This window comes from Notolepis coatsorum (genome assembly GCF_963971535.1).
Source record: "Notolepis coatsorum genome assembly, chromosome: 3".
Taxonomy (NCBI): domain Eukaryota; kingdom Metazoa; phylum Chordata; class Actinopteri; order Aulopiformes; family Paralepididae; genus Notolepis; species Notolepis coatsorum.
In genome coordinates, this window is record NC_140167.1 from 67,074,506 (window position 1) to 67,097,005 (window position 22,500).

General features: G+C 45.0%; 1 protein-coding gene across 2 annotated transcripts in view; it reads left to right on the forward strand.

Annotated features, from left to right (window-relative positions):
* ddah1 (dimethylarginine dimethylaminohydrolase 1) overlaps positions 1 to 22,500 on the forward strand; it is a 257,094-nt gene that overhangs the window by 193,273 nt on the left and 41,321 nt on the right. For both annotated transcript variants that reach the window (XM_084309755.1, XM_084309754.1), the window contains exons 2-3: positions 9,451 to 9,550; positions 15,848 to 15,921. In XM_084309755.1, the coding sequence (XP_084165881.1) occupies positions 9,460 to 9,550; positions 15,848 to 15,921 (165 nt within the window). In that variant the 5' untranslated portion in view covers positions 9,451 to 9,459. The remainder of the gene's footprint in view (positions 1 to 9,450; positions 9,551 to 15,847; positions 15,922 to 22,500) is intronic.

The window sequence follows — 22,500 nt, forward strand, 5'->3', positions numbered from 1 at the left end:
ATAGACATGATAAAAATACAATACAATGCTAAGCTTACGAATTAAAAGGTAATGGGTCCTATGTACACTACTATACAATATACAGTTATACTATGTATACTAAACTATACTAGCTATACTAACTATACTATACAGCACATACAGTTGTGTTGTTTTCCCCTTTAAAGTGACCTTTTTGGATGAGACCCCTCCTCAGGTTTATTAGAAAGCACCACGGATGACTATATATGAAGGTCATTTGATAAAGAACCTTGGGCTTCATCCATCAGAACAAATCAACTATCTTATTTTTTTTGTCTGTCTCTTCCTCTACCTCTCTGTTTTCCAGCGCCTCTGTCCCTCGTAAAAGGTTTTACATACTTCCTCCACGGTGACATCACCTTGTGGCGTACCTAGGGTGATGTCATCGTGACCTGTTGGACAGAAAAAGGTTTCGCTTCGTTCTCAGTTCTCTCAGGGTCCTGGCTGCTACCTGGCAGCGTGCCTTGTAACAGTGCATTATGTAATAACACTGTTTTATGTACAAACTCGACAACATATAGTAAATTTTCACTTTGTTATGTAATAACACTTGCATTTTGTCTTTTTAATTGAATTTGTAATTTTGGGATGATGTCATAGGGTTGATTTGGCCTGTATACAGCAGGATGATCTCAGCCTGGGGCTGTTGAGGTCCTGGTTGGATATTGTCATGTACAGAGGTCTATCGACCATACAAGATAGTAACTGGGCAGGTGTTACATGAGCAAAAAACAACCCCCTCAGTAGAAAAATGCTTCTCAAACAGTCCCGGGTAGGCAGATAGTAAACAAAGACGTTTTCAAATGGTAAATTAGGTTTTATTGTATAGTGGGGGTTTCAACCCACGGCCCTTTTCCCAAAGGGAAAAGGGGATGTTGTCGGTGGGGATTTCAACCCACACACACACAAAGGGGAAAAGGTATGGGGGAACAAACAAGACATACATATGAGATAACTCAACAAACACTTAATATTCACAGTACTACCTTAGGCCCATCCCCGGCCACCACAGCTGTGGAGTCTAACCCACACTCCATGCAAATAAGACAGCACCGTGCCACACAGTGTTGTGCTCAGGCCATAGGTAAGTGAGACAGCAGCCTCCCCACTCTACCACAAGGCAAGTGACTCCAGCAACGAGACTCCTGACGTGTGTGTGCTGTCAGCTACTTGTGCACCCGCCCCCCTTGATGTGACTCCCATCAGCTGTCCTTCATTAGGCAATCAACACCCTTCAGTATAGGGACGGGCAGCACCTGACAGGAAGAGAAGAAGAGATATCATTAGCTCTCCTGTTCACACACACACACACACACATACAAATGATACTAATCTAATGTTCACATGGTCTTCCAAATACAGTAATAATGATAATGACCAACCCACGTACGTCACACCTCCCCCCATAAGAGCGAACCCGTAGGGTTAGCAAAACATTATCACTTATTATCAACCAACATCCGATTAGTACCAACAGAACAAAAATAAATAGAAATCACACTCCATATAGACCACATGCCCCTATTTTGGGCCCACACGGTCAACCACCACCTCACCCAATACCAGACGCATCAGCCGCCGGACGTGGCTGGCACCTTCCTCATACCGAGGCCATGACTGTATACTGTAGTCAACCATACGCGAATTGCTCAATGGTGTTCGCACTCCCAACATCAACCCCGTGCGTCCTGTAAGGCACATTAGAACACAACACAGCATGTGAAACAACAGTCCTGTCACATCTCAACTCCGACGAGACGCGGGCAGGACTTTTCATTAGCCTATTCACATGACACCAGCGTGTCCTCCTCCGCCGCCCGAGCGTATGCAACATATACTTAGTGGCAGAGACCTTTCCTCTTACCACATAAGGTCCTGAGAACCGGGCAGTGAGCACCGTACTAGGCGTGGGCAGCGCAATAAACACCTCATCCCCGCCTCAAAATGCCTAGGGACAGCACAAATAGAAGGGACATTGGGGTGATTATTAATCAATGCATCACACAACAAGTTAGTAAATGGAGCGTCTCCAACCTCCAACACAGGGACGACCTTACCCCCAGCGATATCATTCCCCATGACGAAATCCACGCCCTTTACGGGAAAACATGGGCGAACCGCGACCGGAAAACAACCTGTGATCAGTGCAGACTGTACATGCACCTTAAGCAACGGCACACGCACACACCCCATGCCAATACCTCTCACCAATCCGCTCGACCGACAGGAGTCCACATCCAATGGTAATACATCAGCCAGGATGAACGATTGAGAGGCTCCTGTATCACGGAGTATTCTCACCCGTTGGTAGTCCCCAACTTTACCCGACAGGGACACACAACCATCAAACAAAAAGGGCTCAAAAGAGCTATGCTGGTCAGGACATGACACCGTACCAATCAACCCCACCCCTTTCGGTTCCTGGGCTGACTCCCTGGTCTCCTGTCGATCCCTTAGCGCATGACAGTCCTTCACAAAATGCCCTTCTTTTTTACAATAATGACACACCCTTTCAGACGGCGGTGAGCGTGATCGGAATGCTCGCTCGTCACCCAAGGCATTTCGAGACGGCGGTGAGCGAGGTCGGAATGGTCGCTCGTCACCTCCGCGATACGGCGGCCCCGACGGAGAAAACGCGCCCCCTCCTACATACACACCATTTCGCACAGAAACATGTGACGCAGAAACATTTTTGTGGATCATTGCCAACTCGTCACACAAAACTGCAGCTTCCTGGAGGGTAGAAACCTTTCGCTCCTCCAACTGTATTATCATGTGTTCGGGCACACATTTTTTTAATTGTTCCATGAGGATTAACTCGCTCAAAGCCTCGACCCCATCCACCTTACACGCTTCACACCAACGAGTGAACATCATCCGTTGTTCATGGGAAAATGCCACATGTGTTTGCGAGGGAGCTTTACTTAGTCCCCTAAACCGCTGCCTATACGCCTCCGGCACCAGTTCATATACGCGCAAGACAGCACCCTTCACTTTCTCATATACCATGCTGTCCTCCTTTGATAAAAACTGGCATGCGTCCTGAGCCCTACCCGTGAGTTTATATTGCACTAATAGTGCCCACTGAGCCTCCGGCCAATTCGCAGCCCCCGCTACCCGCTCAAAATTAACAAAAAATGCCTCCACCTCAGATTCTCGAAAAACAGGAACCATAGCAATATGTTGCCCAACATTAAAACTGCCCTGGCAAGCTTCAGATGAGGGCGAAGAAGAGCCAACACTCTCCAGCTCCATCCTCTTCAGTGTAATCTGGAGCTCTCTATCTCTCTCCTTCTCCCTTCCTCGCTCTTCCCTGTCTCTCTCAGCTGCTCTGTCCTCTCTGTCAGCTGCTCTGTCCTCTCTGTCTCGTACAGCTGCTCTGTCCTCTCTGTCTCGTACAACTTTGTCCTCTCTGTCTCGTACAGCTGCTCTGTCCTCTCTGTCTCGTACAGCCGCTTTGTCCTCTCTGTCTCGTACAGCTTTGTCCTCTCTGTCTCGTACAGCTGCTTTGTCCTCTCTGTCCTCTCTGCGCAACAGCGCTCTCTCCTCCATCTGGAGACGGGCAAAACGCAGACTAGAGCGCGCATGGCCAGAAGACGTGGAGTCTTTATCCGAATCGCCCGCGCCCTCACTTTCAGCTCCGGCCGTACTACCATTCTTCCTAATAGCACCACCATCCGGGTTAAGATCACGCAAGGGAGAGTCAACCCATTCGCCAGTGTGTGCAACCTCCTGATCACTAGGACCCACTACTCCCTGAGCCGTGCTAAACACCTGTTGCTCCACCAACCCCGCTATTACAGCTGCCTTCATATCCGCCTTGGATTGGGAATTTTGCACAGTAATATCATAATGCCTAGCAATAAGGCCTAACTCTGCCTTTGTGCAACCTTCCACCTGATCCTCTGTCGGATCCGCCACGAAGACCTCAAAAACAAACGCCGACGCAGCCATATTATGTTTTTATGCGTGCGTAAAAAAATATATACATATATATCATGTCCTCACTTAATTAACCATGACCGTGCACAATAATAATAGACACATTCTGCTTTTATACCTCTTAACCAAAACAATCCAACTGACCACATCTACTAAATGAAAATAGTAACAAATGGTCCTAACCACTCAACTAGGAGTCACCTGTGTCACTCTAGTCTATCCCAGATAAACTACTCCACTACCTGGATGAAAGGCTACACATATCTTCAGTCGCTTACCGATTTCATTGCGCGCTCCACCGGAATCACGACTTGTGCCCCCCACCCTCTAGCCAAGCAGGTGACCCCCCCCCCTGTTACCTATGTGGCAGAAAAATAGAATGGTTAAGAGCATCACAACAATAATGGTTTACATCAATCAACTGTGCACGGACAATGGAACCCACTAACTTACCAATTTAGAAAACGCTATCTTATTACACCTGATATGCTTCAATCGACAAGACACCCCGTTATTTTACCAACGAGGAACCATACAATTGCGCAAACTTAACGAGCCCCCATGTCATGTACAGAGGTCTATCGACCATACAAGATAGTAACTGGGCAGGTGTTACATGAGCAAAAAACAACCCCCATAGTAGAAAAATGCTTCTCAAACAGTCCCGGGTAGGCAGATAGTAAACAAAGACGTTTTCAAATGGTAAATTAGGTTTTATTGTATAGTGGGGGTTTCAACCCACGGCCGGATGTTGTCGGTGGGGATTTCAACCCACACACACACAAAAGGGAAAAGGTATGGGGGAACAAACAAGACATACATATGAGATAACTCAACAAACACTTAATATTCACAGTACTACCTTAGGCCCATCCCCGGCCACCACAGCTGTGGAGTCTAACCCACACTCCATGCAAATAAGACAGCACCGTGCCACACAGTGTTGTGCTCAGGCCATAGGTAAGCGAGACAGCAGCCTCCCCACTCTACCACAAGGCAAGTGACTCCAGCAACGAGACTCCTGATGTGTGTGTGCTGTCAGCTACTTGTGCACCCGCCCCCCTTGATGTGACTGCCATCAGCTGTCCTTCATTAGGCAATCAACACCCTTCAGTATAGGGACGGGCAGCACCTGACAGGAAGAGAAGAAGAGATATCATTAGCTCTCCTGTTCACACACACACACACACACATACAAATGATACTAATCTAATGTTCACATGGTCTTCCAAATACAGTAATAATGATAATGACCAACCCACGTACGTCACAGATATAATAATAATAATAATAATAATAATAATAATAATAATAATAATAATAATAATAATAATAATAATAATAATAATAATAATAATAATAATAATAATAATAATAATAATAAGCACTTTTATTTATGAATGTGATCTAGCAGAGGTAAATGATATATGTCTAGATAGCTTCTGAAATCTGAAATTAAACAAACTAGTATGCACTCTGCTACTAAGGAATCTACCTTGCCTATACTATGATCTACTATGCTAATATGCACTCAAGTATGTACTGTAGCACTCAAGTTCCACACCGTTTGATTATCAATGTTACAGACCCTTAGCTGCCAGAGTTGTACCCTTCCTGCTGACTTGTTGTACAGAACCTTTGGATAAAAGCGTCAGCTAACTGACTGAATCTAAAGTCAGGAGTCGGGTACACCTACGATGTTGGGGAGGATAATGGGGAGGTGGTGGGATGCAAGATGACAGAGAATTGACAGCTGTATTAGGCCCTAAAGGCGGGAGGAGGAATATGATTGGATGATGGGAGAAAGGTAAGACAATGTGATTGGCTATTAGACATGAATGAACGCAAGCTGATAGGAGGCTCAGCCCGATGGAGGGAATGTTTAAGGAGTGATTTGAATACTCCAGAACTGGTCATATACAGTATACAATATACAGTATTATATGGGCTGATGATAGTGATTATTTTATTTACTGTATCGGTATCGATCCGATCAGCAGGACTGGGAACAACGATGGATGATGATTTCTCAGACTAGCTATGTTGGTTTTTATGTTTTTTAGCCATGCAGCTTTTGTGTGGGTACCTGCACGTGCATAACAGCATTGAAATAGACTGTGGAAATTATTTTCTTAAAAATGTACAAAATTGGATACAAACCACAATTTTTATACAAACCACATCATATTGATATATGTAAATATCGATATCATATAATATATCTGTATATATCGACCATCACAGACATTTTTATTTCTTTATTTCAGAAATATAGAACAATAAACAAATCAAAATCAGACATACAAACAAATATAGAACAATAACAAATATACAAACATATAGAACAAATCAAATATCAATAAAACAACAAACGGAAACATCTCAGAGAAAACTAAAACTTGTTCAAAAACAACTTGACATTCCGTTATGAACAGAAATGTTGATAACGATGCATCCCTACCATATCATAATGATTCCTTACTCCTTGTGATGTACTTAATGTCAGCATAGTGCAGTTTTTGTACTGTAGGCCTACTGTACGGATTTGAACTATTCCTGTGTGTGTGTGTGTGTGTGTGTGTGTGTGTGTGTGTGTGTGTGTGTGTGTGTGTGTGTGTGTGTGTGTGTGTGTGTGTGTGTGTGTGTGTGTGTGTGTGTGTGTGTGTGTGTGTGTGTGTGCGTGCGCTAGGGTTGAATACTAGGAATTGGGATACTGGGATTAACATAATCCATTCCCATTTCCCAAGAAAAATACCTCCATGAACCCAATAAAAATAAAAATATGTCTATGAAATTGAGGTGTGAAATGATTTGCAATGTCTCTAGATGAATCTGTCCTCTCCGCTCTGTGTGTGTGTGTGTGTGTGTGTGTGTGTGTGTGTGTGCGTGCGCGTGCGCGTGCGTGTGTGTGTGTGTGTAGTGTGTGTGTGCATGTGTGCGTGCATGTGTGTACAGTATACACATGTGAATGTGTTAACAGCGTGCCACTTTATTCTCAGTAGCCTTGTTGTATGTGTTTGTGGTTAAAGTTGAAAGAGGCCTGGCACGGCACAGTAGGCTTGGCTACTCCGGGCCCCCCCATTTAGTCCAGTCCAAGATTGCTTCTTGACCAAGTCGGTGTAGCCTGGAAAGTTTCTTTCCGGCACCATGTGCCAGTTGTGATTTTTATAACGCGCACAACATATATTATAACGCAGACATACAGTACACACTCATCACCCAATCAAAGAACGGAACAGGCTCCCTGATAATGAAAAAAACAAAAACATCACAAACTATCATAGTACTTAACTCATTCTGCGCCAACCACGTAATATTACGTGTTTGCTCGCCAACCGTTTAGCGCCAAACACGTAATATTATGTTTTTAGATCGTTTAAAAAAATTTCAGATTTTAACAATTCTATACACTCTCACGGACCTGGATGTTATCATTGGAACTCATTCTGAGACCTCGAGAGTGCAATGCCGGCCGAATCCTGCTAGGTGGCAGTATCGCCTACCCTTTGAAACCTTATTTCACACTGTGTGTTACATTTTATATGATCCGGGCGGAGAATGAAGTGAAACGCTTCATTTGAGCAACTTGGAACGCGTCCAGCACACTTGATGCATAATTTGTGAGGGACCCGATGTACATCAATACTGGAAATCGCGATCAGACAATTGGAATATTCATTTTGGAATAACTCTTAGCAAAGGTAGGAAATTATTTCACATCGATCGCAACGATCAACGTATGTAGTATTCAAAATGTATGCCGTTGCTGACGATCAGAGCATCACAAAATGACCCCCCCCTATTTGATGCCTTCATGATGAAACATAATACCTATTATATACCTTTTGATTTGGAAATAATATCGTGTCCAGGCGAGCAACACAAACGACTTTCGCAAAATGCACATAGCGCTCCATAACTCAGCTTCCATGAATTAGCCCGGATCACTCCGAAACTATACAATATTCACCACGGGATAACACGCGAACGTATACATGAAAAAATACACTACAAATAGTGTCTGTCAAATGAGACTGTCAAACTATTTTCTCCATAGCTATAATATAGAATACACAATAAATCCGCAAAGATCGTGAAATGTTGTGAAAATAGGCAATGGAAAGCTGGCGCTAGAGAGCAGAGATGGGCGCTGGCTATGGCATTGAATGAGGCTTTTTATGTTTTTTTTTGTAGCCTGTCTACTTTTACTGTATGTGACTGTATGACTGTTTTGTACTATTCGTTTACTGTCTAGGACAATAGATGGAAATGAGCTTCTTGCTGAATCTGGTGCAGCCATCTTCTTGTTCACCACACATGATTATTGTACACTGTCCTTTTCATAAACCAAACTCAACATACACTCAACTAAACTAAACTTGGACTGCATTCATCTTCACAATGCAGATCTGCATTTTATCATGAGCCGATTCACAGCTGCGCTCCTGGAGCCCAAACCAGCCGCTGTTAAAGCGCTGATAGTCAAATACAATTAGGAGTTGGAAGGACGCCTTGTCTATCTCTGGCCACGAAAAGTCAAGTCCCTTCTCAGTCCTGTGAGCTTGCTTCTTAAGCTTTGTGGGAAGGAGGGTGGGGGCTGTGGGGAGGGGTGATTAACAAAGGCAGGTTGTGTCGAGGAGGTGAGGAAGATGAAAGATGAGGTAGGACAAAAGGAAGGGTGTGAGGGAAGAGGAAGAGAGGGAGGAGGGGGGAAATGTGAACAGAGACCTTAGAGAAAAACCTCCACAGAATGTACCTAGAATGCATATCTTTTATCAGTTGTGCTCAAATCTACAACTTAATTGTCGGCCACAGTTTCCTATTATCACACTAGACGGCGTACACAGCCCGGTTCTTCAACTAAATCAATCTGAAACCACTCATCCAAGATAAAGCTAAAACAGGCGCAGACTTTGGCTACAGATTGCAGACCCCTGCTTGGCTATGGTTTGTCGTTGATTTTATTTGGATATCTGTGGCACATTCATTTTGAATTCGGGCTACTTTTGCCAACGTGATTCTATATATTTTACGATTCTCCACCGTAATAGATACATTTTAAAACAAGAACAACTTGTTGCTTTCATTGATTTATAGTTATTGTATAGTTGTATAGTTACCACTTCGTCTAATGAACATGACGATGAGGAACAAAAATAAGAACATGTTGTACAGAATGGACCTTCTGCTTTTTGGCAGGATGAAGTGGTTTCCAGGGGGGAAAAATTATATATTCCCAGGATGTCAACATAGTAAAACCGCAGGAACATTATTCATCCCTAGTGTGCGCATGAGCACATCTACAATTCTATGCCATTTCAACAAGCCCTACAAGTGAACTTTTCTGTATGAATTCCACGTGTTACATAATTGTGCGTGGGTTGGTGTGTGTATGTGTGTTCCAGATGGAGGCCATGCAGTGTGCTCTGAAGGTGAAGATGAGAACTTTAACCTTTAACCCTAACTCTACTCCTGTGTGTGTTCCAGACAGAGGCCATGCATCGTGCTCTGAAGGAGCTGGACCTGAACATCGTGGAGATGGTGGATGAGAGCGCTACGCTGGACGGAGGAGATGTTCTCTTCACAGGTACCGTCCTGCCGGCCACTGTTGCTTACTTTCACACCTGGTTTTCTTAAAGTTGGTGTAGGGGGAACCAAGGTGGGCCCATGCTGTAGTGGTAGTTTATGAGCTGCTGACAGGGGTGTAGAAGTGATGGTGGTGGGAACTCTGAGAGTCTGGACTAAAAGGTTTTGTTTTAAAAGTAAAAAAAAAAGGGGGGGTTTTCTGTGCTTATTAAAATTGCCCTCTTATGACAAAATGGGGCAACGTTTGAAAAAAAAAAAATTCCTGGAGGTGCATCATGTTCTCACACGACCCAGAATATCTCACAACGCCCCTTTCATCCCACCATCCAATATATTTCAATGGCACTGTACTTAGGCTGATAGGTGTGTGTGTGGGGGGGGGTGTACTCCATACCTGCCAAATAACACGATACAGAACCCAGAACATTTCAAGTTCAAGTTTCTTTAATAGTTGTCATACAGAAGTACAGAATACTTTCATACAAAATGCTTCTTACTGTTACGCTCCAGAGACTGTGCTAGACAAGCTAGTATCAAATAACATAGTATAGCATGTAAGTAGAAAATGAGGTCACAGTGTTCAGTATAGACATATGTACAATGTTCGATGCAGAATAGACGTAACTGAGTTACCATATAATATACAATACTATGCAGTGTACTAATGTACAGTACTATATAGTGCAAAGCAGAAATGGGATGAGGTACAATTTAGGTACAATTTACAGTAAGGTGTACGAGTTGTAGTGCAATCCTTCATTAATAAATATAAAGTGTGGGGAGTGGGTGCTACAGTGTGTTTGTTTAAAGTGTGTGTGTGCTATAAAGTGTGTGGAGTGGGTGCTACAGTGTGTTTGTTTAAAGTGAGTGTGTGCGTGTGGATGTGTGTGCTATGTGCGTTTGATGGTTGTTGTTGTGTAGTGTTCATTGTTCGTTTAGTAGCCTGATGGCCTGGGGATAGAAGCTTCTTCTGAGTCTTTCTGTGCTCGCCTTGAGACTCCGGTATCGCTTGCCTGACCGCAGCAGTTCAAAGAGGCAGTTGTTCGGGTGACTGGAGTCTTTAATGATTCTCTTAGCCTTGCCCTTGCAACGCTTGTTGTAAATGTTCTAGAGGGTGGGGAGCCCCCCTCCAATTGTGCGTTCGGCTGAACGTGTCACTCTTTGTAGTCTGCTTCGGTCTTGTGCAGTGCTATTCCCAAACCAGGAGGTGATGTTGCCAGTCAAGATGCTCTCTATTGTACATGAGTAGAAGTTCTTAAGGATCTTCTGACTGACTTGGAACTTCCTTAGGCGCCTGAGGAAGTAGAGGCGTTGTCGTGCCTTCTTCACAACACTGTCAATGTGTGTGGTCCATGTCAAGTCCTCGGATATGTAGGCTCCGAGGTACTTAAAGCTGTTGACTCTCTCAACCGGTGCCCCGTCGATGCTGAGGGGGCTGTAGTCCTTGACCCCCGACCTCCTGAAGTCCACAATCATCTCCTTTGTTTTGCTGACGTTCAGGGAGAGGCTGTTTTCCTGGCACCATCCCGCCAGGACCTTGACCTCTTCCAGGTAGGCCCTCTCGTCGTTGGCAGAGATCAGGCCCACCACCACTGTGTCGTCAGCAAATTTGATGATTGTATTGCTACTCCGCTGAGCCACACAGTCGTGTGTGTACAGGGAGTAGAGGAGGGGACTCAGAACACAGCCCTGGGGGGCCCCTATGTTGAGGGTGATGGATCTAAGGGTGATGGATCTATGTCATCCTGTGTGACATTAGTGACATTGTCCATTAGCCATTATTGCAGAACCCCGATTCCCATCACCATCCGAGGGGATGAGGTGGAGGTGGTGGAATCATATAAGTTCCTTGAGGTACACCTCGAGCTGGTCAGACTAGAGGTGGTGGCAGAGAGGGGGATGAGAAGGAAGCTGGCTGCTATCCTGGAGAATCCCTCCCACCCCCTCTACGATGAGCTAGTCAAGATGAGAAGCACATTCAGTCACAGACTCATACCCCCTTGACACTCAACGAACCGCCTCGGCCAGTCCTTCATAACAGCGGCCATCAGGCTCCACAAAAGTGGCCAGGGACCGCTGCCAGACATCCAACTACTAGGAACTTCCATCACTGAGTGTGTCTGACTCCCACCTAAAAAGACAATATATAACGTATGTGTCATGGCTCGGCATATTGAACCCAATATGCAGACAAAGAGAAAAGGCAGACAGGTCTCTATTTAATAAGAAGTACAGACAGGTATCCAGGCAGAGGTCGGTTTACACAGGGGAGAATCTCGTACAGTCCAGGGGCATGTGCGGGACAGGTTAGTCAGACAGGCAGGGGTCGATACACAGGTTACAGGGTAGTCAGCCAGGCAGGGGTCAAAACGTTCCGGGAAGAGGCAAGGAGAGTTGTCAGGCAGGCGGAGGTCAGAACACGTTTATCCAGAGCCAGAGATCGGGGTGAAGAGCCAGGTATAGGACTGCGGGGAAGGAGGACAACAAAGGGTTAGGCACGGTCAGAGAACAACAGACTAAATAACTATCAGAGAGCAGAATAACACGACTAACTGGGAAACACAAAGTTACGATCTGACCCGCATCACGACATCTGAGGCGGGGTTATATAGCTGATGTAATCGGCCCACAGACATTGATCAGCTGCTCCGCTGACAGCAGCACACCTGAACTCCATACCTGGTTAACGAGAGAGAGAGAGAGAGAGAGAGAGAGAGAGAGAGAGAGAGAGAGAGAGAGAGAGAGCAGTGACAGTACCCCCCCCCCCTCGACAGGCGTCACCCGGTGCACCCCTGGGAAGACCAGGATGTTCCTCATGGAAGCTGGCCACGATGGACGGGTCCAGAATCAGAGACTGTCGGAGACTGAGACACGCAGAAATGACAGCTGCCAAATCCATTCCGAGACAATGGACATGTACCCAGTACTTTGTTGGCAGTGTGAAAATAATATGCTGAGAAACATTAATATCTATTCATTAATCTTAATATCTACTCCAGTGCGCTCCGCAAGTCAGACATACACACACACATACACACACACACATACACACACACATATACACACACACCAGATTATTTTCCGGAGCAGCCCCGACACTGAGTGTGGGCAACGAACACGCACACACATACACACACAAAACATTCCCCACTCCCTTCTGTTTGTTCTGAGTATGTCTATAGTTGAACCTTATAGGTTCAGTCTAGTGCTTTTGATTTAACGTTCCACTGTGATCACTTTTATAAAATAATAAAAACCTCTTTTGTCATTGTCAGCTCTTTTTTTGTATGTTTTTACAGTGTGAGTTAAATACATTGTTTTTTTTTTAATACAAACGCCTCTGTTCCTCTCCTTCCTTTAATGGAAACCCTATGTGTGGATTTAGTTAAACTGTTAGACTGTAAACTGTCTCTCACATCATCACATCATAGTAACAAAGCCATGGCTGCTCCCTGCAGCTCACCTGGAGAAGGGGTTAGGTGGGGGAGGGTGTGTTGCAAAGTAGGTAAAGTAGTGCAGCATGCATCGTTAAGAGGAACAGCTCCAAGCCTTTGAAGCATTGTTGCTCAAAACAAGCTATTGTGGTATCATCTTGGTTAATAAGACATAGATTGAAAAGTATCAGCCCGATTTGTACAGGCTTATTTTGAAGGTATGAACTGTACTTTCATATCATGTAAAAAGTTGAAGATTGCTCAACAAGACCTAAAGTCTGTGCCTGGTCACATTACTATTGCACTTTACTGTTACATTTGCACTCTGGTTGGATGCCAAACCTTTTCTCAGTTGTACTGTGCTGTATAATGACAATACATTTTAATCTAATCTAAACTAATCTACAATATGAACCGCGGATTCAAACCCACAGTTTATCAAACACACACAAGTTAATCTACCATCGGGGTAACCCCCTTTTCCCCCTCCTGTATAATTTGATTGATTCATTCAATATGTTCCCATGACCATGAATAAGACTTTCTAATGTGGGATCCTTCCTAAAAAAGCGCTCCACTCCCAACGATGCCTTCCCCGGTTGCATTGACCCCCAAAGAATTACAGAAATCCAGCCCCTCACCACTAGCTTATAATAGCCCTCTCTTATTCTGCTGGCAGTAGGGCAGGTAAATTGAGGGTTGTGGAGAGGCATGGTGGTCGTATTGTCTTGTCTGTACATTCTGTTACAGCTTTGCGGGGTGACTTAGAAATTTGGGTCAGTATGTTCTACACTGACTGCACAGCTTCTTGGAAAAACCAGTAGTACACCTAATTGGGCTTCTAGACGTTGGCTCCCCTCACTGGTTCCCTCCAGCTGAAATGGGTTTCACATGGCAGGGTTAGAAACAGTTCCTCTTGGCAGGGCCCTGACTAATGGCTCATTTGTAAAAGCTCAGCAGCTACAGTAGGGACCATCTCTGGGTTTCAGTGCTGTAGAGGTCTAGGAGGCTCAGGCCCTTTTGGACTGTCTGTCTGTCGGTGGGTCGGTGGGTCGGTGGGTCGGTGGGTCGGTGGGTCGGTCGGTCGGTCGGTCGGTCGGTCGCAGCTGGCCTGCCTCTGTGCCGTGATACTGGTTTAAGCTTTGTGCTGACCATGCTAACTCCACAATCTCGCTCTGTGTAGACAGTTTGGACATTTCAATGGCAACGTTTATCTCCACACTCCCGCTCCGTGTTTGTGATTAAGGAACGTGTGATTCCATGCCAGCTTCATTCTAAAACGGCGGGCATTTCAGCGTTCAACTTTTATGGATTCTTAAGTTTTATTAGGTGCTACCACCACAGCCTGTGGGTGGATTTGTTTGGTTGTTTGGTTGGTTGGTTGGTTGGTATTATTCATACGTGTGTGCGTGCGTTCACTTGATCGCTTCCTCAATCACACAGTTGGTCAAGATTAAAGAGTAATTCCGGTATATTTATACCTGGACCCTATTTTTTCATCTGTTTCGGTCAAAATGACCAATAGGGAGGAACATCTTCTGAATTGGTCCACTATTGAGGGAGATCGCTTCAGCCAGCAGCCACTAAATGATTGAAGATTAGATTAGAGTATATTAAGATTAGATTCAAATGTATTATATTCTATTATTATTATTATTATTATTATTATACAGCACAAGTACAGTACAACGAAAAGAAGTTTGGCATCCAACCAGAGTGCAAATGTAGCTGCAAATCGTCTGCAATGTAATAGTTGGGGGCATTCGTGCATGTCAAAGTACAGTACGTCCACTAAAAGTGCTTGGTTTTGACACTGACCGTTATGAGTGTGTGTCTGAAGAGTCTTCTATTTCCTCTATTCTATTCTAACTATTTCAACACAGTTTATTGTGTTGGAGTACAGAGTTATCTAAAATATATAAAACAATGGTTTGTGTTTTTGCACATATCCGAATTGTACCAACAGAATGTCGCGCCACACTTACAAATGGATGAAAACACTGCACCTTGCAGACCATTGGGTCTACTGACCATTTAGCCTGGAGGAGAAGAAATCCTAAACCAAAGCACTTTTGTCCTAAAGAAAAACGCTGCTCCAAGAGCGGAGGGACCTGCTTCAGACAGAGTGGAGGTAAAGTTATTATCTAAAGTTACTGTTGACCTGGGATGTTAGAACAGAGACCTGCTGCAGACCGAGTGGAGGTAAAGTTATTATCTAAAGTTACTGTTGACCTGGGATGTTAGAACAGAGACCGGAAGAAGTGAAACGTAAACACAAAGGTCTCTCCCTGTAGGGATCCTTTACATAATGTTGACACATACAGTACAGCTTAATAACATTCTGAGCCAGTCAGTGGCAGATACAAGCACTTGTAGTGGACGCACATTGACATGCACAAATGCCCCCTATGATTACATTGCAGCCCGCAGCTGCCAGCTTTGTTTAGCTTATTATGGATCCCCATTAGCTGCTACAAATAAAATAATCCACATCCCCTACACAACCAAGCACATTGAGATCTCACTGAGTTTAAAGTGTGCTATATAAATTAAATCTATTATTATTAACCCAAAAACCCCTGACCCTACCACCATGTCCACAACCCAAAAATCACCAATCCAACTCATCACAACTCCCACCAAAAATAGTACAGTTATCCCTACAACAATTCACAGCTCAGCAGTTGTTTGTACTGGAAAACTAAATCAAATACCATTATACCATCAAAATGAAGACAAATACTGTGATCTGATATTTTGGCTATATAGCCCAGCTCTTAACTTGTACAGTATACAGACAGAAATTCTGACCAAACTGACAAATTCTGACAACGGTTCTGGTGTGCCTCTCCCCTCTCCCCCAGGTCGAGAGTTCTTTGTGGGCCTCTCCAAACGGACCAATCAGAGAGGGGCTGAGATACTGGCAGATGCCTTCAAGGTGAGTGGGAGCAGTGCATCTTGGGTTTGTTGTCTGCCCCCCCCCCCCCCCCCCCCCCTTTAATCAAACAAAAACAAAAACTGGTCTCAAAATGGTAATCATGGGAATTCATCACAGAGTGCTCCACTCCAGTCCCCATCTGGCCTCAGAGGCGCTGCAATCAGCAATCGAACTGGACCTGTAGCAACATCTGTACGTGATGATTTACCACGTGGTTGATGACTTAATGTCACCTGGGAGGAAAGGGAAGCGGCAGCAAGTCACAGTCTAGAGGTTTTAGATTTGAGCACCTGTTCCATAATGAGTTGTTTCCTTCCTGGACGCAACCCGCGGCAACTGCGTCCGTGAGAGAGTCTTTTTGGAAACAGGCCACTTGAATTTAGAAAGTGCAGGTCTACTTTTTACTCTGATGTTTAGAGACGATACAAATGTGAGCACACGTTCTACACCTTGATTACATTTAGATGTCACATGCCAAAAGGGGTTCTGTGAATTAGTTATTAATTTGGTAGTGGAAAAATGTCTGGCTGCAGAGGCAAACACCATTAACTGCATGGAGTAGTGAAGCTATGCAACATTTAATTGTTTACCTGATTCTACACCAAAAGTTAAGTTGGTACGAAAATAATCGAATAAAAAATATAATATTTACTTTGGTATCAACAATACCTTTGACATCACATGGGGCAACAGTTCGGGAGGTAGAGCAGTCGTCTGGTAATCCAGAGGTTCCCGGTTCGATTCCCGCTCCTCCCGTGCAGCATGTCGAAGTGTCCATGAGCAAGACACTTAACCCCTAACTGCTTTCGAAGAGCAGGTTGGCACCTTGCACTTGCATGGTTGCTTTCACCATCGGTGTGTGAATGTGTGAGTGAATGGGTACAAATGTGAGGAACAAATTGTAAAGCGCTTTGGATATAAGTGCTATGTAAATGCACCATTTATCATTTACCATCACATAAGACAAACTTTTGTTGCCTCTGTAAGGTAGGTTAGCTCAGGTTTGCCTCTGTAAGGTAGGTTAGCTCAGGTTAGCCTCTGTAAGGTAGGTTAGCTCAGGTTAGCCTCTGTAAGGTAGGTTAGCTCAGGGTTGCCTCTGTAAGGTAGGTTAGCTCAGGTTAGCCTCTGTAAGGTAGGTTAGCTCAGGGTTGCCTCTGTAAGGTAGGTTAGCTCTGGTTTCCTTCTGTAAGGTAGGTTAGCTCTGGTTAGCCTCTGTAAGGTATGTTAGCTCAGGTTAGCCTCTGTAAGGTAGGTTAGCTCTGGTTAGCCTCTGTAAGGTAGGTTAGCTCAGGGTTGCCTCTGTAAGGTAGGTTAGCTCAGGTTAGCCTCCGTAAGGTAGGTTAGCTCAGGTTAGCCTCTGTAAGGTAGGTTAGCTCAGGGTTGCCTCTGTAAGGTAGGTTAGCTCAGGTTAGCCTCTGTAAGGTAGGTTAGCTCAGGTTAGCCTCTGTAAGGTAGGTTAGCTCAGGTTAGCCTCTGTAAGGTAGGTTAGCTCAGGGTTGCCTCTGTAAGGTAGGTTAGCTCAGGTTAGCCTCTGTAAGGTAGGTTAGCTCAGGGTTGCCTCTGTAAGGTAGGTTAGCTCAGGGTTGCCTCTGTAAGATAGGTTAGCTCAGGGTTGCCTCTGTAAGGTAGGTTAGCTCTGGGTTGCCTCTGTAAGGTAGGTTCGCTCTGGGTTGCCTCTGTAAGGTAGGTTAGCTCAGGGTTGCCTCTGTAAGGTAGGTTAGCTCTGGGTTGCCTCTGTAAGGTAGGTTAGCTCAGGGTTGCCTCTATAAGGTAGGTTAGCTCAGGTTAGCCTCTGTAAGGTAGGTTAGCTCAGGGTTGCCTCTGTAAGGTAGGTTAGCTCTGGGTTGCCTCTGTAAGGTAGGTTAGCTCTGGGTTGCCTCTGTAAGGTAGGTTAGCTCTGGGTTGCCTCTGTAAGGTAGGTTAGCTCAGGGTTGCCTCTGTAAGGTAGGTTAGCTCAGGGTTGCCTCTGTAAGGTAGGTTAGCTCAGGGTTGCCTCTGTAAGGTATGTTAGCCCAGGTTAGCCTCTGTAAGGTAGGTTAGCTCTGGTTAGCCTCTGTAAGGTAGGTTAGCTCAGGGTTGCCTCTGTAAGGTAGGTTATCTCAGGGTTGCCTCTGTAAGGTAGATTATCTCAGGGTTGCCATAAAGGGAAATCCCTGTCTTAAAACTAAATCCATGGAATGTTGTTCCTTCGATCGTTGACAGTTCAGTCTAGTTTTGCGAACATGGACATGTCTTGCTCAGACCAGATTAGTGAACATGAATATATCTTGCTCAGAGCTAGCAACAAGAGAGACAAGTTTCTTTAGGTCATTAAGGATTCTCTCTGAGTACCCGTCTCCTGGCGCTGACCAAGGTAATGGATGCCTCGGGGTCTTGGCCAAGCTTGTAGTGACTGCTCTACATGCACCTCCGAGGCCTTGGATCAGTTATTCTCCGCCGTCTGTCCGTGGTCCTGTCAACTGATTAACAGACTGTTAACAGATTAACAGTCAACGCGGTTTCATTGCTGGGTTAAGTACTTCTATTCTATTCACATAATACGCTTACTTCATATATCTACTCCATTCACATATATGCCTACCACTTGTATCTATTGCTACGTCCGCCTACTACAATCTCATGAGCTGTCTAACGCCTGTCCCGTCTCCCTGTCTTCCTATGACTTGCTGTCCTGGAGTGTTGTCCGGAGTGTTGGACGTCCCGTGACGAAGGCCGGGAGATTGCGACCCCCTCTGCGTGCCCCCCTGTCTCCGGAGGTCTCGTAGTGGTGACCGGAGTGCCGGATGTCCCGCGATGATGTCGGGGAGTTCGCGACCCTCTCTGCGCCACCCCCTATCTCCCTGTCTCCGGCTGTCCCTGAGCAACGACCGGAGTGTTGAATGTCCCGTGACTAAGACGGGGAGGACGTGACCCTCTCTGCGCCGCCCCTGTGCCTCAAATAGATCCGCTATCAACTCTATCTTTAATCTTTCAAAATGTTCAGTTGCTATCGCTATTAGCTCTATCTTTAATTTTTCAAAATGTACAGTTGCTATTGCATGCACTCATCTGTGTTTCACCACACACATGAGTGCATGCTTACCAACTGTCCGTCTGCAACACTACTATCACCGACATCTAAGAAGGGAGATCCCCCCTTGAACGGCCCTTCTAAGGTTTCTCTCCTCCACACTGCCTGTGGAGCTTTTTTCCCTATTGTTAGGTTTTAGTGAGTTTTTCCTTACCTTCACGTGGGGTATGTCTGGGAGTGCTTGCATTCTTTCATTTATTTGTATTCATCTAAAAATGTTTGGACCCTATGGTGTCCTTGTTCTGTTCTTGACTTATTGTTATGTTGTCTTCTTGACCTGTTTAAAGAAGACCTGTACGGCCCATGGGGACATTAACGTGTGTTGTCGGGCCCTATAAATAAATTTGATTTGATTTGATTTGATTTAGGGCATTTCTGATTTATTAGACAGGAAATCAAGGGGGGGGGGGGGGGGGGGGGGGGGTGACATATGACAAAGGTCTCAGGCCAGATTCAAACCTAAAACGTTGTGATTACATGGTTTGCGCCTTAGCTTGGTGAGCCAAACGGTACCTCCGGGTGATTTGAAGGGAATATACATTAGGTACATTTTCTGGCAGACCACTGGTAGGCTACCATTAAAATGAAATAAAGCGAAGGACATGCCAAGGCACTTAATCTACAGGAATAAAATCCCATTTATTGAGGCAAATACATAGTAAATGACCTGCATGTTATGACCTGCCCGTTGTGGCCCAGGGGCCTTTGTCAAGATGTCCTCATTTGGACGTAAAATCTCAGACAACTCCGACAAAATCCAGTCTCCCGATTTATAGTCAGTGGAGCAGCTTCAGGTTTTTCCTCTTGACGACATCACAGATTAGAGCCTTCGTCTCTCAGTCCTAGAGAGAGTTATTCTCGTTAAATCAAGTGAATCGTCCGTGATCGTAGAAATAAACTGGTTCAGGCTAGACTCTTGCACAAGAGCGAGCTCTCTGCCGCGAGAATTCAGAAGCGCAGGATGGAGAACAGTGCTGACGCGAAGCGTTGCAGCTGGGTCGTGTCCGCGAGAGTTCAACCCATTACTGGAATCTGAATCAGCCCCGCTGCCCCATTTCTCTTCCTGCCGCCTGGATCTCATTTCAATTGCATAGAATGTGGCACGCAGTGTTCTTTCGTTATCCTTGATAAGTCGTCTCTTGATCGTGCGTCTCTGGCAAAACATACAAAGAGATTTCCCCTCTTTGAGCTCTTGTTGTGGTTCCCCCCCCTTTCTTTATCAATTTCCCTATCTAGATTCCATTATTATTGTTTCCCCTCTTTATCAAATGTAGGATCATTAGACTTAAGTCCTCCCGCATTACATGCAGATCTGTGGATCTAAATTATGTGTAGAAAAAATAACATTTTATTTTCTCTCGGGATCATTGCAATCATTGTATTGTTGTGGGGCGAGCTGGCAGGTTGGGGTCAAAGCCTATGGGGTCCTTTATGGTCACAATGACTACATATATACATGAACGGAGTAACTCAGCTACAATACTCTGGTTAAAAGGATAGTCCTCGTTTTTGGAACCCTAGCCATTTTACTTGCCAATGATGGTGTTGATGGGTTGATCGAGTCCTTTCTCAGCAGAACCCATGCTGTTCCTCATCCTAGCTCCGGCTAGTTTGCAACAGGCCAATGCAAAATTAAAGGGGGCAAGCTCCTGTCTGTGAGTCAGTCAGCTTGTACAGAGAGGATGCCCTGCGCTTGAGTGTCTCCGTTTCTGTGAATAAACCAATGAACAGAATATTCCTGTCCACCTGTGGTGTCCGACACAGACAGAACAATCAGCCAGTGAAAAGTGTCAAACGGTACGCCCACCTGCAACCCTCTCCCTCTTTGACTAAATGATAGTAGGTTACCTCCAATACAGTACATGAGAAATAACTATGACAATGCCTGTTCTTCTCCCCAGATATCAAAGGAATGACTGCTTGCCCTCTGTGTTTTCGTTGGGAGATGGCAAAAACGAATTGTGAACAGTAACCTTATTTTTTATTTTTTTTTATATCACTGTAAGCTGTTAGATATTGGAGTAAGCCAGGCCATGATGGTTATTGTTTGCTGTTCATACATCGACCCGAACCCCAAAACTTTGACCAAAAAACCCAGTTGCACGAGTCGCTGGGTTAAGAATGGACTTCTCTGTGCATGTACATGTAGCCGATGGTGCACTATTCCACCGAGTCAAGAAAAGCAGACAGGGATGGGAACAATGTGTTATAATAATTTGATCACGACAAACCCAGGAGAAACTCACAAGAGTGTCTGTTATCTGTCTTGGCTTGAAGCTGCAGCGACGTGGGCCTGGCCACCAATAAGCAAAAAGAGACACTTTGACTCTCATAATAGTTTGATTAATAAAAACAAATCCCAAGAAAAGTTGTTAAAGCCAGGAAAGAAATCAACGATGAGAGAGGATGAGGTTCCAGAGAGGATGTTTGCCTTGATCTCATCCCAAGGGTCTCTGTAGTCAAGCCAGTGGCAGCTGTAAGGGGATAAACTCGACCTACAGACGTTCTAATTCAGCACATGTAGGTACCGCCCTGTGAATGTTATCGACAGGAAGAGATTCTCTCTTCAAAATAAATTGAATTAAAGACGTTGTTGCTATGGATGCTTAGTTCTGCCTGTCATCCCAGACTAAGCTGGCCTCGACAACGGCCCGGAGGTGACAGTAACACAGCCTTACATCCAGAGACGTGGGCCCAAGACAAACACTTGGGCCACTTGACCCCTTACAGTAGTGGCCACTTAGCTTGAATGTCCCCTGAGTGGGGGTTGCTAGATTACGGTGCAAGATAAGTGGTTTAGGGGGCATCTGATGGTCACTTGTTACATCAGAGAGCTGATAGAGGATCCAGTGGTCCACACATAGTCACTTGGCGTCTCTCCAATGATAAGAACAAGAAAATCGAGTTGTCAAGTGTTCCGTTTGCGATTGGGAGCATTTGGGAGTCAGAGGTCCTGATCATAATTACAGAATGAATCATAATTATAATGATGATGACATCAACCGCAATCATCATGATCATCATCATCACTTTTCTTAACAAAATGACCATGTATAGAGGTGTGGCTCGCGAGAAAGGCTGGAGAAAGGTCTCCAATCAGACCCCAGTTAGACAGCTCCAATAATGAGTTCTCTAATTACACCCATGGTCCCCAGGGGCTCTCTGTGACCTCATCCCTCAGACACTCAAACACGCTAACTGCTGCTTCTTCTCCCAGCATGCTCGAGGTTGTTGTTTTAAAGGCCACTTTAGACCCCTGTTAAAGCGACTGCACATCGTTTTTCAAAATGCACCTCACCTCTTCATGGCCCATTTCTGCTTTGCTGGATAGCACAGCAGAGTGACAGGAAAGGTTGGACAGATAGTAGGGGTGGGAATCACCAGTTTCATCATGATACGATATGATATCGATTCTTTGGACAACGATACGATATTTGCCGATATCACAAAGTCTCTCACGATACAATACGATACGATTAGATTCAGGTGCCTGCGATCGATATGAGATG